Source organism: Lithobates pipiens, unplaced genomic scaffold, assembly GCF_037356315.1.
Source record: "Lithobates pipiens isolate NorthernLeopardFrog02 unplaced genomic scaffold, aLitPip1_a1.2 Scaffold_22, whole genome shotgun sequence".
Lineage (NCBI taxonomy): Eukaryota > Metazoa > Chordata > Amphibia > Anura > Ranidae > Lithobates > Lithobates pipiens.
The window spans coordinates 247785949-247812170 of record NW_027507784.1 but is presented as its reverse complement, the minus strand read 5'-3'; the positions used below and the strand labels follow the sequence as shown (position 1 = coordinate 247812170).

The 26222-nt window shown below is 41.5% G+C and overlaps 1 protein-coding gene across 1 annotated transcript in view; it reads right to left on the bottom strand.

The window, feature by feature from the left end:
* The window catches only part of XYLT1 (xylosyltransferase 1), a 521214-nt gene that overhangs the window by 189569 nt on the left and 305423 nt on the right, over nt 1-26222 (bottom strand). Inside the window, exons 3-4 of the mRNA XM_077448934.1 lie at nt 14506-14678; nt 12273-12475 (exon numbers count right to left, since the gene is read on the bottom strand). Of these exons, the coding sequence (XP_077305060.1) occupies nt 12273-12475; nt 14506-14678 (376 nt within the window). The remainder of the gene's footprint in view (nt 1-12272; nt 12476-14505; nt 14679-26222) is intronic.

Sequence of the window (26222 nt, the reverse complement as noted above, 5' to 3'; positions counted from 1 at the left end):
TGTGCATCTGTGACCAAAGTTGAATAATGCCTTTTCCATAGGTGTAGGCCGTTAACATGCCTCCTGAAGCCTGACTGAAAAGCTCCTAGAGATCACATCAACCTGTCCTGCCTTGTTGCTAGGGCTTTGCTAAGAGACTCCTAGTTCTTACTGCTCACCTTCACTATCACAGGAGCAAGCTCTCACAGTAGTGCTGAGCTCAAAGCTACTGCATCAGGGTAGAGAAAGCGCATGTGAGGGGCTGAATCAGAGAAAGAGCTCACTCCTGTGATGGTGGAGGTGAACATTCAAATATACCTCCTACTGCTGTGAATATTTCATTTCCAAGTTCACTATGCTCTTCTTGAAAAAGTGTAAAGTGCATCCTCTAAATGCCATTGAGAATAAAGCACTGCAAATGGCAATGTGTTTGTGAGCTGCATGTATAGGTAATGACTAAAATACACATAAATAATAGTAACATTTAGGTTTTTCTATAGTACTGTTGTACATACATTCTTTTACAGAGTATAAATGTGCTTGTTATTCTGCTGTTCTCCTGAACACAGAATTATGCCCTGTACACACGGTCGGAAATTCCAACAACAAAATCTGTCAGATTTTTTCTAACAGATTTTGGCCCAAACTTGTCTTGCATACACACGGTCGCACAAAGTTGTCGGAAAATCCGATCGTTCAGAGCACGGTGATGTACAACACGTACAACAGGACTATAAAGAGGGCAGTAGCCAATAGCTTTTGTCGTCTCTTAATTTATTCTGAGCATGCGTGGTATTTTGTCCGTCTGAATTGTCTACAAGCGATAGGAGTTTAAATAATCCAATTTTGTTGTTGGAAAGTTTTAGATCCTGCTCTCAAACTTTGTGTGTTGGAAATTCCAATGGAAAAAGTCCGATGGAGCCCACGCATGATCGGATTTTCCAACAACAAGATCAGATCGCACATTTTCCGTCGGAAGGTCCGACCATGTGTACGGGACATTACCAGATAAGATGAACAGACAATTTTACCAGTTAAATTGGTTCGGGCTTAAAGTGATACAAAATGCACAGTGTTTAATTTACATTGTCACTTCTATTTCTGAATATGGATAATGGCACTGTAATCATTTTAATAAAAAATAAAAAAATTGAATCCAAGTACCTTTTCCCTAATCAATATACAGCTATCACATGGCCCAGATATTTCCTGCCTGTCTGCAGGGAAACATAAGCAGAAGGAGCTGCTAGTCCTCGGCTGCTGGTCACATGTTAAAAAAACCTGAAAAAACAGCCTTTGGAATATAGAGTGCAATAAATAAATAAACAGTGAAAAAATATATATTTGAAATCAAATCTGTATTATTTTCTGGAAATAACATGGTGTGGGTGGATTTCTGTCAGTTACAGGCTGTGTCATCCCCTCCAGCCTGTGTCTTAGAAAAAGAGGGGGGGGGGTGATTCCTCCATTAACCGGTTCCCGACCAGCGCACGACGATGTACGTCGACAGAATGGCACGGGCAGGCATATTGGCGTACGGTTACATCCAATTTTTCATTGACGCCCTGCCATCGCAAAAGAGCCGCCGGCAGGGCGCTCCCGCGCTGGTCGGGACCCCCGTGAGTCCGGCCCGGGACCCGTGGACTCGATCGCCATGGGCATACCTGCGATCGTCTCACGGGACGGCTGAATGGAGGAAATGCCGTGTAAACAGCATTTCTCCATTCTGCCTTGCAACTAGTGACGCTGATCTCTGCTCCATGTGATTGGAGCAGAGATCAGTGTTCACTAAATGAAAGCCCAACCCCCCTACAGTTAGTAACACACCCCTAGGAACACTTAACCCCTACACTGCCACCCACTGGTTAACCCCTTCACTGCCAGTGTCATTTACACAGGAATCACTGCATTTATATAGAAATGATTACTGTATAAATGACAATGGTCCCAAAAATGTGTCAAAAATGTCCGATGGGTCCCCCACATTGTCGCAGTCACAATAAAAATCGCTGATCGCCGCCATTACTAGTAAAAAAAAAATTATTCATAAAAATGCTATAAAACTATCCCTATTTTGTAAATGCTATAACTTTTGCGCAAACCAATCAATAATCAATTGCGATTTTTTTTTACCAAAAATATGTAGAAGAATACGTATCGGCCTAAACTGAGGGAAAAAAAAGTTTTTTTTATATATTTTTGGGAGATATTTATTATAACAAAAAGTAAAAAATAATGTGTTTTTTTCAAAATTGTCGCTCTATTTTTGTTTATAGCGCAAAAAATAAAAACCGCAGGGGTGATCAAATACCACCAAAAGAAAGCTCTATTTGTGGGAAAAAAAGGACGTCAATTTTGTTTGGGAGCCACATCGCACGACTGCGCAATTGTCAGTGCCGAATCGCAAAAAGTGGTCTGGTCTTTGACCAGCAAAATGGTCTGGTCTGTAAGTGGTTAATCCACATGTAATATCTCGCCCCATTGTGTTTAGCTGTTTCGTGGGTATGGAGGAGGAGAAAGGGAGTGGGTTGTCATTTAGCACTATGCATACGCCCACATGTGTGACTCTTTAGCCAAATGGGCTGCTCAGATGTAACAGTAAGGAAATGCTCAGCACAGAAACTCACTGATAACAGAGCATGTGCAGAGTTACCACTACAGCTGCAAAATCCCCAAGTGAATTGGGGACATGGACAAGGTGGAGATAGAGAGCACCAGGATCAGCCAGGTTTTTTGCAGAATACAGAAAATGAATCTCATAGTGACTGAGTGAGCATGAACAGCATGCAATACACCATTTATTGATAGTTTTTTTTATAATGTGGTTTTATTGACACTAAGGCCGCGTACACACGGGCGGATTGTCTGCCCAACTAAGTTCGTCAGACAATCCGACAGACAGTCCGTCCAAACTTTTGAATGAACGGACTTGCCCACACACGGCACTTTTTGAGCGGACTAATACGGCGGACTAAGTCCGCCATACAATCCGCTTTACTTTTGAAATGAACGGACTCACCCACACACGCGGAGGAAAGTCCGCTCATTTCGAGCGCGTCTCCAGGTAGGCGGAGCCCGCGAAGGAGAGGTCGCTGGCCCCGCCGCCTGGTATGAACTTAAAGGGGAACCCCAACGCCGAAAAAAATCGGCGTGGGGGTCCCCCCCAAGTCCACAACAGACCCTTGTCCGAGCACGCTACCCGGCCGGCCAGGAAAGCGGAACGAGCGAGCGCCCCCCCCCCCCTCCTGAGCCGTACCAGGCCGCGTGCCCTCAACATGGGGGGTGCCTTGGGGAAGGGGGGGCCGCGCGGCCCCCCCACCCCAAAGCACCTTGTCCCCATGTTGATGAGGACAAGGGCCTCTTCCCGACAACCCTGGCCGTTGGTTGTCGGGGTCTGCGGGCGGGGGGCTTATCGGAATCCGGGAGCCCCCTTTAATAAGGGGGCCCCCGGATACCGGCCCCCCACCCTATGTGAATGAGTATGGGGTACAATGTACCCCTACCCATTCACCTGTGAAAAAAAGTACAAAAACACAACACAGGGTTAAAATATTTTATTGCACAGCTCCGGGGGTCTTCCGTCTTCGGGGGTCTTCTCGCCGGACTCCTCCACTATCTTCTTGTAGCTCTTTTGCTAGCGGAGGAGTCCGGCTTTCTTCCTCCCCGCCGCCGGCCTCTTCTCCCGACTTCGGGGGTCTTGTCCCCCTCTTCGGTTCTTCTGCCGGGCCACCGCGCCTTCTTATAGCTCTTTTACAGGCGGTGGCCCGGTCTTCTGTCGCCGCTGTCGCCGCCGCCTTCCATTCTTCTTCTTCTTCTTCTTCTTCTTCTCCAGGAGATGTTGCCTCGACGATCTCCCTGGCCGGAATGCCAGGGACGCACTGCGCGGCCACTTATATAGTGACAATGGGGCGGTGTCACATGGTATATGTCACATGGGTTGGTGTAACATGGTGACCCCGCCCCCTTACGATGTCATAGTCCCCATGTGACATCAACCCATGTGACCAACCCATGTGACATATACCATGTGACACCGCCCCATTGTCACTATATAAGTGGCCGTGCAGCGCGGCTCTGGCATTCCGGCCGGAGAGATCGTCGAGGCAACATCTCCTGGAGAAGAAGAAGAAGAAGAAGAAGAAGAAGAAGAAGAAGAAGAAGAATGGAAGGCGGCGGCGACAGCGGCGACAGAAGACCGGGCCACCGCCTGTAAAAGAGCTATAAGAAGGCGCGGTGGCCCGGCAGAAGAACCGAAGAGGGGGACAAGACCCCCAAAGTTGGGAGAAGAGGCCGGCGGCGGGGAGGAAGAAAGCCGGACTCCTCCGCTAGCAAAAGAGCTACAAGAAGATAGCGGAGGAGTCCGGCGAGAAGACCCCCGAAGACGGAAGACCCCCGGAGCTGTGCAATCAAATATTTTAACCCTGTGTTGTGTTTTTTTTTTGTACTTTTTTTCACAGGTGAATGGGTAGGGGTACATTGTACCCCATACTTATTCACATAGGGTGGGGGGCCGGTATCCGGGGGCCCCCTTATTAAAGGGGGCTCCCGGATTCCGATAAGCCCCCCGCCCGCAGACCCCGACAACCAACGGCCAGGGTTGTCGGGAAGAGGCCCTTGTCCTCATCAACATGGGGACAAGGTGCTTTGGGGTGGGGGGGCCGCGCAGCCCCCCCTTCCCCAAGGCACCCCCCATGTTGAGGGCACGTGGCCTGGTACGGCTCAGGAGGGGGGGGCGCTCGCTCGCCCCCCTTTCCTGGCCGGCCGGGTAGCGTGCTCGGACAAGGGTCTGTTGTGGACTTGGGGGGGGCCCCCACGCCGATTTTTTTCGGCGTTGGGGTTCCCCTTTAAGTCCATACCAGGCGGCGGGGCCCGCGACGTCTCCGTCGCGGGCCCCGCCTACCTGGATACCCGCTCGAAATGAGCGGACTTTTCTCCGGGCGGGAAAAGTCCGCTCATTTCAAAAGTAGGGCGGACTGGCATACACACGGGCGGACTGTCCGCTGAAATGTGAGTCCGACGGACAGTCTTTCCAACATTCCGAAAGACTTAGTACGCCAGACTGTCCGCTGAAAAAGTCCGCTGAAGCCCACACACGAGCGGACTGTCCGCTGAAATGTGTTTCGGCGGACTAAGTTGGGCAGACAGTCCGCCCGTGTGTACGCGGCCTAAGAGATATGATTATTATGGATGTTTATGTATCACAAAATGGTGACTAGGAAAGTTCTCCTATTACAGTAAATTGTATTTATAACAAATACTATAAAAGGAGAACCTCAACAGGGTTATATTCTCTATACCCAAAGCATTTTTTTTTATTTGGGTAGAATAGGTTAGAACCCCTGTCAAGTTCTACAGTTATCCAGAGCAGATTCCTTTACAGGTCAATGAGAAAGGAAAAATCTGCAACAGGGAAACTGACAATAAAAGGCTGACAGAGGTTCTATTATTTCCCCACTTAACTTACAAAATCATGCTCACTTCTGTCCTACAGAAAATCCTAACAGGAGTTTTGAACCTTCACCACTCTATCCAAATAAAATAAAGAAAGTATTGGCTATATACACACTTTAATAACATTTATTTATAGTTAGCTCAATGGCATTCTTTTCTAGATCACCAAGCTAAGGAAATTTTCACTTCCCAGAGGGAATTTTCACTTTAGCTTAGCGAATAAGGTGAAGTCGTGCTGACGTCATTCATGTGTGAGAAAACATATCGGATGTGTGTGAATTGAATATTGGATATTATGTTAAGTCAAAAGTCCATAATCTACTGGTTTAGAATTATCATAACATACTTCAACACTGATAGGCCTAGAAGTAATTTGTATTGATTGGCACTCTCTGACAGACAAATGGTGATCCATTTTGTGTGATGTTTGCACATAGTACTACATTGTGCATGTGTTCGTACATTGAAGAGCCATTTACTTATAATGTTGCATTCCCAAAAAAAGGGCTGATGTTGCTTGGCCCAATCTGGGGTGCGTTTTCAGCTTATTTGAAAACATGGGCTGCCATAACGCAGGACGAGTTACTGTGCAATATAACACGCTGACATACTCCCCAAGGATTAGGCTGGTCCTAAATCTGTTTTGCTGCTTGTCGAGAATAAATAAAACATGGCATAGGTGCATTTTTACTTTAAATTAGCATTTAGAAATATGCTCTTTATATAATAGGACAGTGTGCAGTAACACACATCAACCAATCAGAAATTATAGTTCACTCATGTGAACACACTTCAAAAATGAATATGTGTCTGGTTGTTATTGTGGTGCTGTCTGCATGGTTCTGATAAGGGACATTGTTCTGTTTGACTGAGAACATTGACTCTACCCACCAATTTTTAATATGCAGCTATATCTGTGATCGGTTTTCTGACAAATCCATTCAGTAAAGTGTTTGCATTCCATTTTTCATTTTAATGATGTTGCAGCTTATAGTAAATGTGGCCACAAATGTCCAGAAAATAAAATAGTGCCACAGATCTATTAAATCTTGTACATTTACATGGATATTAAAGTGCCAGGAAAGGCAGTTCCAAATCCATGAGCTTCCAGGTTTTATTACCAAAGATTAATTGAACAAGCTGGGGTTAGAAGCTCATTGGTTTCTATGCAGAAGTGAGCCTGATTTTGCACTTTCCAGCTTTAGTAAATAAACCCCATTGTGTACGTAAAAGTTTGGTATGCCTGTAGAAAGCAATCTTTGAATGGAGCAGGGGGACCTATCAACCATCCGCTATCCTCCATTCATAAAGCTTCTATGAATGGAAGATCTGGGTGGAAAGAGCAGGCATAGTTGAATAACCCCTGCTGCACGGGATGATTGCAAAGATGGTGGGGCATTGATGGAGGAGCTTTTCTACAAACAGAAAGAAAATGAGCACAAGGGACACATCTCACTGTTTGATGTACTGTTACTGTATGTAACTTATAATAATAATAACTTATAATATAACTTATAATGTTATTTGTGCTAATTTTTTAAATTTTAGCTACACTTTGGAGTTGATCTAATAAAGGCAAATAGATTGTTCACTGTAGACTGTTTGTAAAGTGTAGTTGCACTCTGCAAGAGCAGTTTCTCCAGAGTTTAGTAAATGAGCCATTACCATTAAGCTGTGATGACTTCCATTATCCAATCGTGTGCAAGCAAAAATGCTGTTTGTTTGTTTTTTCATTTTCCTTGCATGTGATTGGGTATTCTTTGTAAAGTGAAACTTTACCTCATTTACTAAGCTCTGGGGCAACTGCACTTGCAGAGTCTAGTTGCCTTTAGTAAATCAACCCCTTAGGCTTTAACTTTCCAAAGTAAACCATTACTTTGTTATAGTTTATCTCCACTTCTGCAGTCAAACTTGTGAAAATGACATGGTACAGGGCCATTCTGATTGGCTTTGTGTATCGTGACTGTGATCTGAGTTGTCCACTGACAGTTCACAGCCATTCACAGCCATTCACAGGTGCACTGGCTGTCCTGAGTTTTCTCCGGCACCATTAATAGACATTTTTCCAGAAACACGCACCCCCCTCCCAATTTTTTTTTAACAATATGGTGGTTTGGAGGTGGTTAAAGGCCCTGAAAATACAAATGAATACCCGTTCACCTGCTGGAAATGCACTTAACACCTAGTTTCCACTTGTGGAATGACACCACATGCTATTTTTAGGACTGAAATTGATAGAATTGGTGTGAGCCCTGACCATATCAACATAACATGGCAAACAACGTCTTTGACCATTACAAACATAACAAGTTAAACTACTAAATCCCTCCCATTACCCTCATCTCCATAGATGAGGAATGCTATTAAAAAATACCTCTTATTTTCAGGCTGCAGCACCGTAAATTACTGTGCAATGAATGCAATACATGCAATGCAATATGGCAAACTGGAGGAATTCTGTACACAGATGGTGTACCAATTGCCCCCCACAAATATAATTTACTGATTGTGTGATTGGCTTTCTGATTTTTCCAGAAGTCTGCGCTAAAATACAAGGCAGATTTTGGGCATTCTCTGCAACAAAAATTTTATTTGTGGTGAGATTCTTCAAAGAGAAATTATGTCTAAAGGCATTCAGACCAAGACACTTTCCTCATTAGAACTCTGCGAGTGCAGTAGCAGATTGATAATTATAAAATCACTTCCATTTACATTCACTTTGTACATGGACACAGATAAAAAAAAACAGCTATTTTTTCAGAATAACAAAAGGTAAGAATCTGCAACAAAGTTCGTTAAAATCCCTGTAATGTACATAGATCAGCCAGAGGGTAAAAGTGGAGTTACCATATTTATTGGACACTTTTGACACATTTTTGGGACCACTGACAATTATACAGCGATCAGTGCTATAAAAATGCACTGATTACTATAAAATTGTCACTTGCAGGGAAGGAGTTAACACTAGGGGCGATCAAGGGGTTAACTGTGTTGCCTCTCTGTGTTCTAACTTTAGGAGGGTGGGGCTTGCTAGGTTGAAGAGAGAGATTGGTGTTCATACTATGTATGAACACACGATCAGTCTCTTCTCCCCTCAGAGACACACAGTAAAACTGCTGGTCGCCAAGTGGTTAAAGTGATATTAAAGGCAATTAAAAAAAAAAAAATAACAAACATGTCATACTCACTTGCCCTGTGCAGTGGCTTTGCACAGAGCAGCCCCAATCTTTCTCTTCTCAGGTCACCCGCCAAAGCTCCTGGCCCCTCCCTCCTCTCGAGTGCCCCCTGAGCAAGGAGCTTGCAATGGGGGCAACCAAGCAGGCGGGCTCCTGAGTCACTGCTCTATGTGTCCATTTAGACACAGAGACATGGCTCAGACCCTCCCCCTCTCTCTTCTGATTGGCTCGCTGGCTGTGATTGACAGCAGCAGGAGCCAATGTCTTGGGATTGGATTGGGAACAGCAAATTTCAGAGTCCATAAATTTGATTGTTGTCCTTTGAGCTCTAGCTATGCCATTTTAGTTACGCACAGCCCTCTAAGAGAATGAAGCTCCATTCAAACCTGTGTCTTTTATGTTCGTTTCAGGTGTGGTGCATTCAAAAAGTCTTGCATGCTGCATCTTTGATACACTTGCATCAAAATGTACTATCTATTGAGTATAATAGTAACAAGTCTAAAACGTACGTAAAACACACCTAATGCCGTGTACACACGACCAGACTTTTCAACAGCAAAGTTCAGATGGGACGAATCAGTCGGACAATTCGATCATGTGTGGGCTTCGTCTGACCTTTTCTGTCGAAAAATCTGATGGGCTTTAGACATAGAACATGTTTCAAATCTTTCCCCTGGAACTCCGCCGGAACCAGTTCCTATTGAGAAAACCGCTCATCTGTATGCTGTTCTGATGGACCAACCACGACGCAAGGACAGCTATTGACTACTGGCTATTGAACTTCCTTTTTCTAGTCCCGTCGTACATGATCACGTTAAGCGATCGGACTTTGGTGTGATTGTGTGTAGGCAAGTCCATTTCAGCGGAACTTCGTTGGAACTCTGTTGAAAAGTCAGTCGAAAAGTCCATCAGAGTTAAATCCAATGGAAAGTCCGGTTGTGTATACGAGGCATAAGATGCAATGACTAATAAGCTGGGCCTGAGTAGTGATGTTCAGTCAATTCTGGTTCAAGTGCATGTAGACTAGAAGTGACTGAAAGAGGCTGGAGTGAATCAGAAGCACCAAGATCCAAAAAAGGTGAAAAAAAGAGTATTTTATTTAAACAAATAACAATAGTTTATGATACACAGTGGCTTAGCTAACTAAATGTCATCCAGTTGGGATTTAGATCTAGTCTAGGTAGTAAGGGATGGTCAATTCTGGGGGATGCTTTAGAGTAAGAAATGTTATTAGTAAAACTTAAGGCATCAAAAGTTTTATACTGTTGTTGACTGGGTGCTAGTGCCAGACGTCTGGGACCAAGAAAAAATGTTCCGATGATATAGATACTATGATACTGTAAATCTAATAATGCTATTGTGGTACAGGATCACACAGAATTATACCACAATAAATGTAACTCTAAAATGACAAATTGTTATATTGCCAATAAATGTGCTTACTAAAACATTGTTTAACATCAGCAGGTGCCCAAAAATCACACAATAGAAAGCATGGATGAAGTCACTCGTAGATTTATGAAGACTGCCTCATGAGACAACTTTCAGTAGCTGAATGGCTCCAGGCAAATCCTGGAGACATTTAGTAGAGAGGAGAATGTCATGCTGTGTCACAACTTTATGTGCAGTACACATATTTGTAAAAAGCACAGACTACTCAGTACATTGACGTATCACAACCGCCTGTGGTATAGTCTTTTGTCACAGCAGTAGATGCCTAAAGCAAGGTAATTCCAACATGACAGAAAATATCAATCCAGATTCCTTCAATATCAGCAAGGATCTATACAACACAAGTTTGGCACTTGAGTTAAGAGCAATGTTTATTTACAAATAAGCAAAATCCATGGTCATTATGAGTTACCAAAGTTCACAAATTTTGGTTGCATTATGTCTATTGTGACATCTTTTTAGGTAAAACCTTAATCAGAGGCAGGTCAAAAAGGCCTGTGTTATTTCCTAAAATATACAGCATTATCAGCATCTACTTCCTATGCTCACTTCCATCCCTCTCACATCTACATGTAACATGTAAGTTAGAAGAGTCCACGTTGCAGATTTCCAAAATGCTCTCTCTAGCTCTGAAAATGTGTTATTCTAAAGGAAGGTGGATGATACTTGCATGTCCCATTGTGCTCTGAAAACACAGATGGCCTGAGGTAACTCAATTTGTCCTGAGACAGTTTCTCCAAAAAAATAGTCACTAAGTTGGCAGTTGCTAATAATGTTATATATCTCTATGCCAGCTATAAAATCAACCTAATTTCATTGGCACGAGATATGAATAACCCAAAATATGTATTCAAAGACTGAAAGCACCAATTTAGCTTTTGTAGCTGTTGTTGGACTTTTTTCTCAGTTAGATGGACTCATCAGAGTGTTGCTTATGCTCAATGCTAGGTCACAGTGATAAGTATGCACTGGAAGGGCTAGGAAGAGTGTTTACAAGAATAGCCATTACTAACTCCACAGGGAAAAACCTTATGAAGCAGAAATAACAGATGGTATTGGCTCCACAGGGCTGAATTAAAGTGTTATTTAAAAGAGATGTATGGGGTTAACAAACATAAAAAAAATCTTAGCCCTTGTACACACGGTCGGAGATTCCAACGGAATGTGTCCTATCGGACCGTTTTGTCGGATATTCCGACTATGTGTGGTCTCCATCGGACTGTTTCCGTTGAAATATCCGACGGACCAACTTGCCGGTAAAATTTTCCTACAAAATGCTCCGATCGGACATACTCCGATCATGTGTAGCCTACTCCGACGGACAAAGTGCCATGCATGCTCAGATCAAATTCCTAGACCAAAGCTATTGGCTACTAGCCTGAATGTAGTCCCGTCCTAATGAAATAACATCATCACGTTAAGTACGATCGGATTTTCTGACAACTTTGTCCGACTGTGTGTATGCAACAGTTTCGGACAAAATCCGACAGATTTGGTTGCCGGAATGTCCGATCGTGTGTACAAGGGCTTATACTTACCTAGGTGGATGCCGCATTGATCTGATGGTGCATCTTTCCCCCACCATCTCTACACGGAGAACTTAGTAATCAAATGCTGCTGATCGCTCAGTTCTCCTTTCTGCTGTGAGCAAGGAGAGGTGACTCATCTAGGTGAGAAACAAGGAAGTGCTGAAGTGCACCATCAAAAAGATAACTTTTTTAAATATGAAATTTGTATCCGGTTGTGAGAAAGAAGCCAGGACAAAAAGTTGTTTTAATAGGTGAAGTTTTGCTTTAACTGCAGGGAAGAAAATATTATCCCCCACCTTTTCAGATAGGACTGTGTCCTATGGAAGAGGGGTGCGTATCTTAAAAGTTGAGGGAAATAAATACACAGTACTGTACATCCCTTGGAAGGTAACTTGGTTCCATTATCTTCATGCCATCTTTGTATTTGGTTATCTGCCTAGAGAATACCTTTATGCTTTATGGGTTTTCACATGTAAATGTCATACCTACAAAATGTCCATCATGAAAGCTGGAACATGTAATCTGTATTTTCCATGTCACCCACTACTCAAAAAACCTTTACAATCTTTAAAATGTGGCTGGAAAGATGAGTGGATGAAATGCAAAAAATTGAAAAGAAGCTTAACTGGATTTGCACATGCAGATATACCATACAGTATATAATGTTACTTAAAGGTTTCTTTACCTGACTGGATAGTCGGCTGCACTGAGATTGATGAAGAAATCCCAAGACCAGTCAGACATCTCTAGGAGGTTCCTCATACTTTGCAAGTAGGTGGACAGAAGACTTGCCCCTCCCCAGATGGTCGCCATTCTCCATGAAGTCACACGTACATTAGGATATTGGCTGGCAAACTGGACTACTTGTCTGTGCAGGTAGTTGGATCTCTGTGTTAGGCCAAAGACATAAATAATGCAGAAATCATGTGCCCAAGATGTTTGTTTTTTTACATTATTTAATAGAAACAGGTCAAACAAAAGATGCTGAAGAAAACAGATACATTAAATTGCTAATTAAAGTGAACTTATACTACCAATACAATTTTAAGCTTAAACAAGATTAGTGTTCCATTAAACATATGAAGAAAGCTCCAGGATCTCTTCCCCAGTTGGCCAGTTACATGGTTTTTGGTTCTAAAGACCTAGGTGATTTGAAATGAGGCTAAGCCAGCCAATCAGAGTGGGAAAACTGATGCATATTATTTAACAAAGACCACTTGATTGGCTGCTGTGGGGAAGCTTGAAGGATCAACTAGTGAAGGGAAGTATATAGCTGGAATTATAATTGATTATTTAAAGCACCTTTTCTCGCACAAAAAACGTAAAGTAATTTCATTAATAGTACCAAACTCAGGGCACTTTGATATGCAAATATGAATATCAGTAAGGAATGTCATGGGCTAGCATGTCTAATCTCAACCCTTACTTTTGATCATTAAATGTAATGTATAGTATAGCCTTAGTGATCTGTTTTAAAACACACAGATTTGAGGGGAGAGGATCAGCCCTTGATTTTCCATCCTACATATTAGAGTGATATGGATTTTAGGGCTCTCAGGTTGCTCTAGGAAAATATTGAACAGTATGTGCAGAGAGAATGTCATGGATTTTGAGAGTCGATATCTATTTCGCAAAGCCTTAATAAAGGGAGCTTGATTTCTAAAGCAGTCATCAATGGGCAAGTTTGAGTACATTTTGCATGCATTACAAAAAATGTATTGGTCTTATGTAATATTCGAATTTTCCGAGATACAGAATTTTGGGGTTTCACCAGCTGTAAGCCATGGTCATTAAAATGAAAAGAAAGGAATGCTTGAAATATATCACTCTGTGTGTAATGTATCTATATAAAATATATGATATTCACTTTTTGAATTGAATTAATGAAATAAATTGACTTTTTGATGACATCCTAATTTTTTAGATGCATCTGTATTATATATATATATATATATATATATATATATATATATATATATATATATATATATATATCATATATGGTATATACTTTAGCTTTTTTGTGGATCTATGATTATCTCAAGCATGTTTGAATCCACTTACTGTTGGCTGGCTCACTAACCCTGCTGGAAGCCTATTCCAAAGCAGCAACTATTTTTTCAGTAAAATAATATTTTTGAAAATTCTGCCCTTCTGAACCTTTTTCCCCCATTTAGTGTATTTAAAGGTTTCAATCATGTTTCCCTTTTCCCTTCTTTCCTCCAGACTGTACATAATTGTTTTCCCAAAGTCTTTCCTGATATGTATTATCCCTCAAACCTTTTGCTATTTGTGGTGCCTGTCTCTGGTCTATCTTATCAAAATCTTTTTGTAAGTGTGGTCTCCAGAACTAGGCACAGTATTCTAAATGGGGTCTAACTAAATATCTCTATAGGGGAATCAGAAGTTTCTACCACCTGCTGGTGACCCCTCTAGTGATGCATCATATTTTCTTTTATCAAATGCGGAAAACAGTGTGCAAAGCCACACTGTTTGCTCTTTTTTTGCAATGATCTGAAATAAGTACTCCCAAGTATTTTTGTTTTCTCTGTAGAAGACAGTGAAGAGTTAAAGGCCCAATCACCTTAGGACACTAGCAAAAATTGAGGACTTATAGAGTGGGGAAAGGTTTATGGGGAGGCACCCAGGGGGCGTGTTCTCAAAAGTTTTGCCAGTGACAATCACCTGAAGGTCTGAGCATATAACCCACTATTTATGAATACTTTGCCTGTGTCCTGTACTGTATGCGCCAGATAGCAGTAAAAACCTGTCAGAGGTTCTAACTCTTCCGCACTCTAAATGTAATCTATTCTATTAATAATGGTTGGACATACACTTTAAAGTTTAAGTACACTTTTAAGGCTAATTACTTACTCCAACCTCCAGTGGTCTAGAGAAAAACAAATGGAAAATCTTACCTTATCACAATGAATGTAGAAGTAATGGTCCTTGTGGTAAATTGCCTTAAACATTCGCTGGAGTTGTCGAGAGGCTCTGCCATGAACAACCAGAACAAACGCTATCCTCACGGGATTGGTCGCCATATATTCCACTGAATCTTCATCCCATTGTACATTGTTATTTGCCTTTCCTAAAGAAAAACAAACAAAACGGAAAATGAACTGTTTTCATCTCACCAGTTAACATACAGCACTTTACAAACTCTGTAGAACAAAATCTACTGTCATGTCATCGCAGTAATGAATAGGTGTCCTCTGATCACACAGCTGCTAGGGCTTTACCTAAAACCGGAGCTGCATTAGCAGTGCAACTGCTGGTACAATTTTTTATATAGTATGACCAGAATATACAATGAATCTGTAAAGCTTGTCATAGTTTACAATGTGGATGATTCAGCAGAGACTGTCCTCATTTTGATCAATTTGTGGCCATCCCTGCTTCACAGAACTTGATCGTGTGTTGAAGAAAATTGTTGGGAGATTTTTTTTTTGAACAGCAGCTGCAGCCAATGGACAACAGGACAAATCTGGAGATTATCAAACAAAATAGAGGAGAATATGAGAGGATCCTTTATTCTCTCCAAGACAATAATCATATAATGTAGTGGCTCTATTAACGAGATGCTAAACATAAGTGATGGTAAAGTGAAGGAGTTTCTTGACAGGAGTCCTATGAACTTACAATGCTTTAGTAGATGGTATTTAGGTAAAGCACCCACTAAAACACAAGACGGAAAACTTCACTCTCGTTATCTGCAGTAAACAATATTTTCTGACAGCAATGCCCTGTTAAAATGTTTCTGTATTGTATTTAATTGCTCAATCTTTAATGTATAAAAAATAAATATATAAATAAAAAAATATATAGATAGATAGATAGATAGATAGATAGATAGATAGATAGATAGATAGATAGATAAATATATTCATATTCAGGATAAAACAACAACAAAAAAACACAGTAGCTCAATGAAAACATAATCCACAGAAATGTTTTAAATTACTTGTTTAAATAAAACTTTTCACAACCTGAGAGCACCAGTTATGAGCTGATTTCCACAAAATGTCTGCATAGCTTACTAGAAATTTTACCTTTTTTGTATTAGTGCTAAATCGAGACTAGACAACATGCTATAAATAAGCAGGGAAAAAATACAATTTACAGCATGTAGTTAATTACTGAGACTCATAAATTAAATATATTTTATTTATCTGTATGCATCAGGAGTATTCTGCTTAATAAAAAATAAAATTACACTTTCAGAACAGTGAAAGATTATCACCATTACATTTTATTTATTAGATCATAAATTACATTTTTCTTGGAATTTTAAGAATTATGTTTCTTAGTTTTGCACAAGAATTTATCTAGGATTGGAATTTCTGTCAGCAAACTGCACACATGCTAATATGGCTCCAAAGGGCAAAAATGAGGTACCTGGCTGTCAAGGGATTCAATGAAATCATCCTGCCCTTTTGAAAATGCAAGATGCCTCCTTTTATACTGACCTAATGACTTCTGTAGGGATGAGCCGAACACCCCCCTGTTCGGTTCGCACCAGAACCTGCGAACAGACCTAAACTTCGCGTGAACTTTAGAACCCTATTAAAGTCTATGGGACTCGAACGTTCACAATCTAAAGTGCTCATTTTAAAGGGTAATATGCAGGTTACTGTCCTAAAAAGTGTTTGGGGACCCGGGTCCTGCCCCAGGGGACATGGATCAATGCAAAAAAAAGTTTTAAAAACGGCCGTTTTTTCAGGAGCAGTGATTTTAATAATGATTAAAGTGAAACAATAAAAGTGTAATATTCCTTTAAATTTCGTAGCTGGGGGGTATCTATAGTATGCCTGTGAAGGGGCGCATGTTTCTGGGGCTTAGAACTGTCCCTGCACAAAGTGTCATTTGTGCAGGAAAAAAAGTCTTTTAAAATCACTTGCGGCTATTGTCGGGTCCCGTAATACAGAGAACACTCAATGAGTGTTCTCTGCATTAGCCGACAATTCATTCATTCATTGATAAAAAAATTAAAAAAAAGCGTGGGGGTTCCCCTAAATTCAATTACCAGGCCCTTCAGGTCTGACATGGATATTAAGGGGAACCCCGTGTCAAATTGAAAAAAAAAATTGACGTGGGGGTCCCCCTAAATATCCATAACCAGACCCTTCAGGTCTGATATGGATATTAAGGGGAACCCCGCATCAAATTTAAAAAAAATTGACGTGGGGGCCCCCCTAAAAATCCATATCAGACCCTTTATCCGAGCACGCAACCTGGCAGGCCGCAGGAAAAGAGGGGGGGACGAGAGAGCGGCCCCCCTCCCTCCTGAACCGTACCAGGCCACATACCCTCAACATTGGGAGGATGCTTTGGGGGTATTAAAATCACTGCTCCTGAAAAAACTGCCATTTTTAAAACTTTTTTTTGCATTGATCCATGTCCCCTGGGGCAGGACCCAGGTCCCCAAACACTTTTTAGGACAGTAACCTGCATATTACCCTTTAAAATTAGCACTTTAGATTTCTCCCATAGACTTGTATAGGGTGTTCCGGCTTTTCGAATTTGCTGCGAACAGCCCAAATTGTTCACTGTTCGCTGAACAGGCGAACAGGCAATGTTCGAGTAGAACATGAGCATGTGTATGTGCATCAGAATATTCAGAGTTATATCTTTATCTATATGTTTGTTCTTGTTTAGTAACTCAAAGTATTGAAGCACCGTGGTGTACCATCACTACCAGGGAAAAGGCATTTGCAGGATGAGATGTCAGCAATGGCAATCTTTTTATTAACAATTGATCTTGTGACTATGATACAAAAGATGGGGATCAAATGCAAGTTGTTGTTTTTTTTTTAATTTACTTACTTAATTTACTTATTTTATGAAGCACTGTACACCACAAAAAATGGATGTAAACTGTCCTGCCACACATGCTTTTAGTTGGTCTTTGTTCTCACTGGTAAGCAATAGATGGAGCCTATCACTTCGTGTCATGGGACTAACAAATTAGTACAGTGACTGATGCCAAGGATCTAATAGTGAGCTCTCAGTGTTTCATTTAAGGGACATTGCTGACAAAAGCACTACTTTAAAACTACTATATTTATTCCCAGAGTTCTTAATGTTTTACTTGTACAACTCTTTAGAAAAATAAAAAGATGTGCTTTTGTTACAGGATTTTACTTTAAGCTAAGAGAAATTGTGAAAACTTAAAGATTAAAAAAGGAGCTTCAATCCTAACTTATTTCTCAAAGGTAACAGTAATGCATTAATTAAAGCTTATCACTGAACAGATACTGGAAATTTAATTTAGTTAAGTTTTCATTTACAAAAAATATATATATATATTTTTTTACATTAAATTATCATGAGATGGGTTCTGTATTCCCATACAGGTTTAAAGGAATGAAAAAACCACATGAAACAGGTCAAATGCAAGTCAGAACAAAAAACAAGTGCAAGTCAAATAAACCTGTCAATGAATTCTAAACAATCTCAAACTGATGCCATCAACATAAGTCTACAGCCTGTCGACAGAGGCCCTTAACATAATTACAAATATTTTGGCATGCAAGACAGTTTCCATATATGTATGCCAACTGTGTACTTGGGGGCATAGAGTTCTGCTTTAAAAACCTGCCAAACCGAATGACATCTATACTGCCATACATAACGTACAATTTACTTTCACATCTCCAAAACTGAAACACCTGCAAGCAACAGAATAGCTTATTTTTTCCACACTTCATAATGACTGTGTTTTTTTTCAGTGGTTTTAATATGTATGCCCAAGTAGCAATGAGGATATGTACATAAAAAGCCCCTTTCATTGCAATACGTCTTACTATCCTTGATTAAAATGTTATTTGCTGATGGCAGCAATGTAAGTTCTGAGATTTTAAATTAGGAAAAACGCAGTGCACCTGTAAACACCAAATGTAAAATATTATACATTTAAATACGTATTTCTGAGGAATGTAAAAATGAATATGAACTTCAGTAAACACAAAAACTATGCCTTATGCCATGTACACATGGCCGGACTTTCCGCCAGACTAGGTCCGACGGTCTTCCCGACGGACTTTTGGCGGACTTCCAACAGACTTTCCAAACTAACAGACTTGGCCACACACAATCACACCAAAGTCTGATGGATTTGAATGTGATGATGTACGACCGGACTAGAATAAGGAAGTTCTTAGCCAGTAGCCAATAGCTGACCTAGCTTCGATTTTCTTCCGTCAGACTAGCATACAGAAGAACGGATTTTTCGACTGGAGTCGAGTCCTTCGGAAAGATTTGAAACATGTTCTAAATCTAAAGTCAGTCTGATTTTTAGACAGCAAAGGTCAGATGAAGCCCACACACGATCGAATTGTCTGACGGATTTGTTCCGTAGGAGCTGTCGAAAAGTCTGGTCGTGTATACACGACATTAAAGTCAAAGGGTGAACTACTGCTATAGCTCCAAAAGGTGACAAGAATCAGTGGGACAAATTCAATGAAAAACAATGTGAACACAGACATCAAGTCAAAAATAACAAAAACAAACAATAACAATAATGCTTCTAATGTCCAACATTGGATGTCTGGAGTAAACACGGGTACCCTTTCTGTAGCTCAGTTCACCTGTTAGTCATTCATGCCCAATAAATCTTCACTTTGTAAAAGACTATAAGCAATAGTTATTGATTATCCTTCTCACTGTTCTGTCTCTGTATGTGTTAAATGTGATACAACCTTAAAATATAGCTAAAGGCAAAACTTTTTTTTAAAAAGTTTTGAATAGAGTGGAGAGGGATCAGAACACTGGTTTCTATTGCTGTCTGTCTGTGTTCCCCCGTTAGGGAGATTCACCCACTATATGTGTCCTCTTTACCATTATAATCAAAAGTGTAAGTAAAAGAACATCCCAAACTTTGGGTTGTCTCCAGAACAGTAATAGAGGGGAAATATTACAACGAGGATGCTAGTTTTGGTGAACTGGGAGGCCACACTGGATGCAGTTCATTTGCAGGGATTTGCTCGTACGTCCTGTTTTTGGTTATGGGACAAGAAGCAAAGGTAAATCTTCCCAATGGGGCACAGATGGAGAAAATTAAACTGAGGTGTCATAGCTCTACCTTACCCCCTGCAAAATGAAAAAAAAAAAGTGTATGAGGTAAGCATTAGGATTTTTTGCAGTATTTTACCTAATTGGGCTTTTTTTTAATAGTCATTACTATATAAATGTATAGATATGTTGATTCACAAAGATGATTAAAGCTGAACTCCAGCTTTTGCTACATTTTATATAGCTTGTTTAGGCCAAAACTGGCCCAAACAAACTGATGTCCCTCACTAACATATGAGGCTGGCTGGATGTGCAGTATAAACTGTATGTAGCTGAGGCTACATACAACATGTTCTGGGTTCGAGCAGAGACTTTCTGTCTCATTCTAGCAATGAATACAAAGCTTCCTGAGTCAGAGGTTGTGATATCATCAGCCCACCTCTCTGACTCAGCCAATCAGAGGAAGCTTTGAATTAGTTCCTAGAATACATTGCTTTCTCTGACTGGCTGAGCACCGATCAGATAATGTGTTTATTTGGGGGGGGGGGGGGGGGGTTACTATCACATACCTCCCAACAGTCTGCAGGACTGTCCGAGAATCAAAAACAGATTCCAAAGATTTGAGCACTGTCCCACAACTCCCCAGCCCAGCATCACTATTCTGCACAGTGCTACAGGCCAAGAGAAATGACAGCTATCATGAAAAATCAGCACATGTCCATCCTTTAGCGGGTGTACCCTCTTATCACAACTTTATAACAGTCTGTTTTTTGTGTGGCACCTCCCAGCAGTCAGGACAGACAAGGCAGAAGCTTAGGCACTCCAATTTTTTAGCAAAGATGTGGTAACAGAAATTGTAGTAGTGCTCCTGCCGCTGTACCTAGTAAATCTGGGCAGCAATGTAGTGTGGCAGACAGACCAGTGTCTAGAGTCTGCACTTCTGGCTGCTCAGAAAATTAGCAGCTGAAGTAAGTGAACTAGCAACAGTATGGTCTTTCAGTAAATGTACTCTGATTGTCCAGTGTATCCAGACCCACCTTGGATCTATATCCAACCAGAAGTTTTTGGAAATATCATGTGTCAGCATTAGACCTCTTCTAATTCGAGACCATCTTATTGGTTCCACAATACACTTATTTTATCCATGGTAAAAAACGCCCACCCTTTCCATTTAGTATTATGTGGACAAATTCCAGTGTCAATCCCAGGCAAAAGGGCAGTGTCTATCATTTCTGCACCCTTTTCTGCCCATGCAAAATGAAGGGAAGGGGGGCAGGGGGTGTGGTACTTTGCATCTCTGCCTTGTGTGCCAGAGGACCTTGCCCCAGGCACTAGTCCTGTGAAGCACACTTCCCACATGCATCACTTTTACAAGGCACCTGCCCTAGTTTCAGATGTTGCTTTTTTTGCTTTGGCTGCTGCAGTACCATTACCATCTATACTGCACCACCAGCTTCAGACTGTCAGACTTCACATACAGCAGCACTTTAGAGCCAAAGGAGGGCTCTGCTAGGTTTTAATTACATAATCCAACCAAGTGGAAGCCATCCCCTCATAGAGCACTACCACTGTATGAGGTGTGGTGAATGAAGGGAGATTAGTTGGTGGCAGGACAAAACTCTGAATTAGGGGGGTTTAAGAGTTGGGAGGTACATGCTCCTGAACCCTGCACTCTGTGCATTACAGACTCCTGACCACTGTACTCTGTATAATGTTCTGTACTGGACAGATACCTGACTACTGCACTCTTTATGCCATATTTTACATTACTACTACATACTTCTGAACAAAATGTTACTGTTTCAAAAGTTGCTGGTTGCTATGTGGTCACTGACTATTTGATGAAGTTTCTCTTTAGAATATGCTGAAACGCATATGAAATAGAAGAGTTTTGTTTTCTAAAAATGATTGTGCTGAGTGTTGTACGTGTTTGTAGACTGTTTATTATGGCACAGTAATTAAAACATAACGTACAAGGAATGTGGCATATCTGTGCCATATGTACAGCAAAGAGACTGAGATTTTATTTAACCATGCTCCTTTAAGATGCTTACATTTTTGGCACAGTTAAGGGGGGTGGCCTTATGTACTGTTGGGCAGTCTATACTGGGGAGTCTGTACTGTTGGGGGAGGAGGTATGAACTGGAAGGGGAGCCTGTACTGGAGAATTCTGTACCGGTGTGTGGTGGGGGCGGGGGTGCCTGTATTTGGGGGATGGGGAATCTGCACTGATCAAGGGGGTCTCTACTGGAGGGTGAGCTATACTGGTGGAGAGGATGGGGTCTGTACTGAGAAGGGACTGGGAGGGTGGTCTGTGCTGAGGGTGGTTTAGGGCTGTGGGGGGGGGTCTCTACTGGGTGGGAATTTGGGGCTGAGGGGGGAAATATTTATGGGGGAATATAATCTAGGAGAGGGGATTTGTACTTTTTTTACACTGGCCTGTGGTTTATATACGTCTGACCTCTGCAATCTGTACAATTTGAACTCATGGGCCCTGTGCGATAGATGTACCTTTGTTGGTGTTTATCACTGTATTTTCTGCAAGAGCTGCTGGTTTGGCACACTATAGACTGTATTAAAAGTTGTAGTTAGCCTAACGAAAACATACTGTACATAATAGACTTGTGCACAACGGGAAATTTTGTTTAGTTTCGGTTCTTTGTTATTTGTAAAATACATAATTTCTTATGTTATATTCATTATGTTACATTAATGAATTTTCGGATAATTCATTATTTCTGTAGTGTCAATATTCATTATACTGAATCTCGAATCATGAAATAATTTGTTATATGAGCTATAATTTCGCACATATTCGCTGAAATTCGATATTTGTGTATGTACAAATTTGTAGTTTGGAAAGTCGTTTGTTTTATGAATCTTTTAACACACACAATGACAATATCTCTTCTCCTCTGCTCAAACACAATACAACGCCCTTCTCACTCAGTTCTCAGGAATGCACTTTGCCAGTAATCCAACCTCCAGCACAAAATCAATCAGCTGATTGGACTGTAAGATTTACTTTGAGTTGACCTTTTGTTCATTATATCCGCTGTAATTTCTTTCATATTAGTTGAAATTCATTATTTTTTTGTTCACAAACAAACTTTATCCACATGTCCAAAAGATGCAAAATTCTGCCAAATTTTGATTGCACAAAGCTAGTACATAATTTTATTAAAGAATAATATCTTCTTAGATGTGTTTCTGTAATAATTATGATACATCTTCCAGTGCCAGGTGGGGTTCTTAGCAAAGGTGCTGTAGGAATATTTGTAAACTTTACCCATATGTCCACATCCACTTTTCACTGGCCACATGCGCTATGCACACCATATTCTACCTCACACCATATTGTCCCTCATTGTCAATTTCAAAAGTTGGGAAGTATGCTATTCTGCCAATATAATTGCTTAAAAGTAAACTATAAAAGCAAATTGGGGCTATTCTGGTACCCCAATGTCGATATTGAAATAATGACTTATCTTAACCACCTCACGCCCGCCCTATAGCCGAATGACGGCCGTAGAGCAGGCGTGTTCGTCCGGGAGGCCGTCCCTGGACGTCCTAATGTTTACTTCCGCAATGCGCGCCGCCGCGGGCGTGCATCGCGGAAGTTCTGTGTTCGCCGTGTCCCCGGGGGACAGGCAAACACAGATCGCTGTAAACAGCGGCTGTTTACAGCATGATCGGCGTGTCCAATGGGAGATGATCTCATATGTAAACATATGAGATCATCTCTCAGCGCCGCTCTCCCTCCTCACACAGTGTGAGAGGGGAGAGATGAACGGCTGCAGCAGCAGCCGTTCTGCCTTGAGTTGAAAAAAAAAAAAAAGGAAAAAAAAAAGTGCCATCCTCCCCCAGCAGTGCCATCCTCCCCCAGCAGTGCCATCCGCCCCCAGCAGTGCCATCCGCCCCAGTGCCATCCGCCCCAGTGCCATCCACCCCAGTGCTACCTGCCCCCAGTGCCATCCACCCCAGTGCTACCTGCCCCCAGTGCCATCCACCCCAGTGCTACCTGCCCCCAGTGCTACCTGCCCCCAGTGCCACCTGCCCCCAGTGCCACCTGCCCCCAGTGCCACCTGTTGTCAGTGCCATTTGTCCCCAGTGCCCTCTGTCATCAGTGCCACGTATAAGTGCCATCTGTCATCAGTGCCACGTGTCATCAGTGCCACATAGTGCCATCTGTCATCAGTGCCAGGTATTAGTGCCATCTGTCATCAGTGCCACGTATCAGTGCCATTTGTCATCAGTGCCACCTGTCAGTGTCACGTGCCATCTGTTGTCAGTGTCACGTGCGATCAATGCCACTTATCAGTGCCATCTGTCATCAGTGTCACGTGTCATCGGTGCCATGTATTAGTGCCATCTGTCATCGGTGGCACGTATTAGTGCCATGTATTAGTACCATCTGTCATCAGTGCCACGTATTAGTGCCACGTGTCTTCAGTGCCACGTATTAGTGCCACGTGTCATTAGTGCCACATATTAGTGCCATCTGTCATCAGTGCCACATATTAGTGCCATCTGTCATCAGTGCCACGTATAAGTGTCATCATTGCCACGTATCAGTGCCATCTGTCATCAGTGTCATGTGTCATTGTCCTGGTGCTTCAAAAGTGTAATAAATAGTCAACAAGTTAGATGTGTAATTTATGTTCCTAGAACACATGATGGCGCTACCTGCATGCTGGGCCTCTCTATGTGGCCAGGCTGTGAAAAAGCCCAACACATGTGGTATTGTAATACTCAGGAGGAGTAGCAGAATTTTTTGGGGGGTGTCATTTTTGGTATACACATGCCACATGAGAGAAATAACCTATTACAATGACAATTTTGTGGAGAAAAAAAATGAAAAATCTTAATTTTGCAAAGAATTGTGGGAAAAAAATGACAACATCAAAAAGCTCACAATGCCTCTTACTAAATACCTTGGAATGTCTACTTTCCAAAAAGGGGTCATTTGGGGGGTATTTGTACTTTCCTGACATGTTCGGGTCACAAGAAGCGAGATAGGCCACCAGTACATCAGATGTGATCAATTTTGTGCGATTCGCACCACAGCTTGTAGACTCTCTAACTTTCACAAAGACCAAATAATATCCACTAATTTGGGTTATTTTTACCAAAGATATGTAGCAGTATAAATTGTGGCCAAAATTTATGAAGAAAAAATAATAATTTGCATAATTCTGTCACAGAAACAAAGACATATGCGTTTTTTTCCAAAATTTTCGGTCTTTTTTCATTTATAGCGCAAAAAATAAAAACCCCAGAGGTGATCAAATACCACCAAAAGAAAGCTCTATTTGTGGGAAAAAAAGGACAAAAAATTCATTTGGGTACAGTGTTACATGACTGAGTAATTGTCATTCAAAGTGTGAGAGCACCGAAAGCTGAAAATTGGTCTGGGCAGGAAGGGTGTTTAAGTGCCCAGTAAGCAAGTGGATAAAACACAAATTGTTTTATTCATCTCAATGGTTTCTTATTGAATTTTTCACATAAACAAAGGAAAATAAAACAGGTGTGAACATTGTCTGTCATACAGTTGACAAAGTAAGTTGACACATTCAGTTGAGTACAAAGGACAGATCCCAGTAGCAATAGAGTGAACGTTGGGAAAAATGTAATTGCTAAGTTATCAGGTAACAAGTGTTGTCTACTACCTCCTAGACACCCCGATGGGATAAAACTGTGTCATAGAGGGGAGACAACACACCATTGTGATTATGTCTAATGTAGTTAATAAAGTGATATAAAGACAAAATTTGAAAATAAAAGAATAATATGAAGAAGAAAGAGAGGGAAAAAAAGAAAAGGAAATAGATATCATTGGTGTAGGTAACAAGATGCACCGGTTGACAGAAAATTCAGTATAACAAATTACCCCTTGTTATATTTTTGCTATAAACATCCATAGGTACTAGCCTCGGGTATGTATGTGGGTAAGAAGGTGCACTTGCAAGCTGGGAGGTGAGAGGAGGGGAGGGAAAGTGTGCTCACCCTACATTAGTCATTATATATAAGAAATCAAGGTATACAGTATAAAAAGTATGGACTGGGTTAATAGTTTGTGATGGACAATTTATCATTCTTTGACTGTACATCTTGGGTTGGATAGCCAGCAATCCCATTTAGCTCTAAATGATTTGCTCTTGAGGTCAGTGATTGCTATCAGTTTCTCCATCTTGCATCGGTGGTTTAAAGTAAATATATAATCAGTCGGAGATAAGGATTCGGCTGTTTCTGTCATGAAAAGGTCCACCCGTTGGTGGCGCTGTTGATCTTTTGGATTGCAATACCAGTGTCCACCAGCGGGTGTCTTCTAACACCCAGGGCCTGTAATAAGAGGACCTACCTCCTGGTGGCACTATTGGATCCCTGGACTGTAGTACCAGCGCCCACCAACGGGTGTACTCCGGCAGTGTGGAGCAGACAGCACCTGCTGCGATCAGCTGTTACTTGAGGGTAATCAGTAGTCTTATAAATACCCAGCAAGCCCTAACATGCTTGTCTCGGTATCACTCTCTCCATGTGCCTCGGAAACCTGAACCTCGGAAACCTGAACCTCGGAAACCTGAACCTCGGAAACCTGAACCTGGACTTTGTATCTACCTGA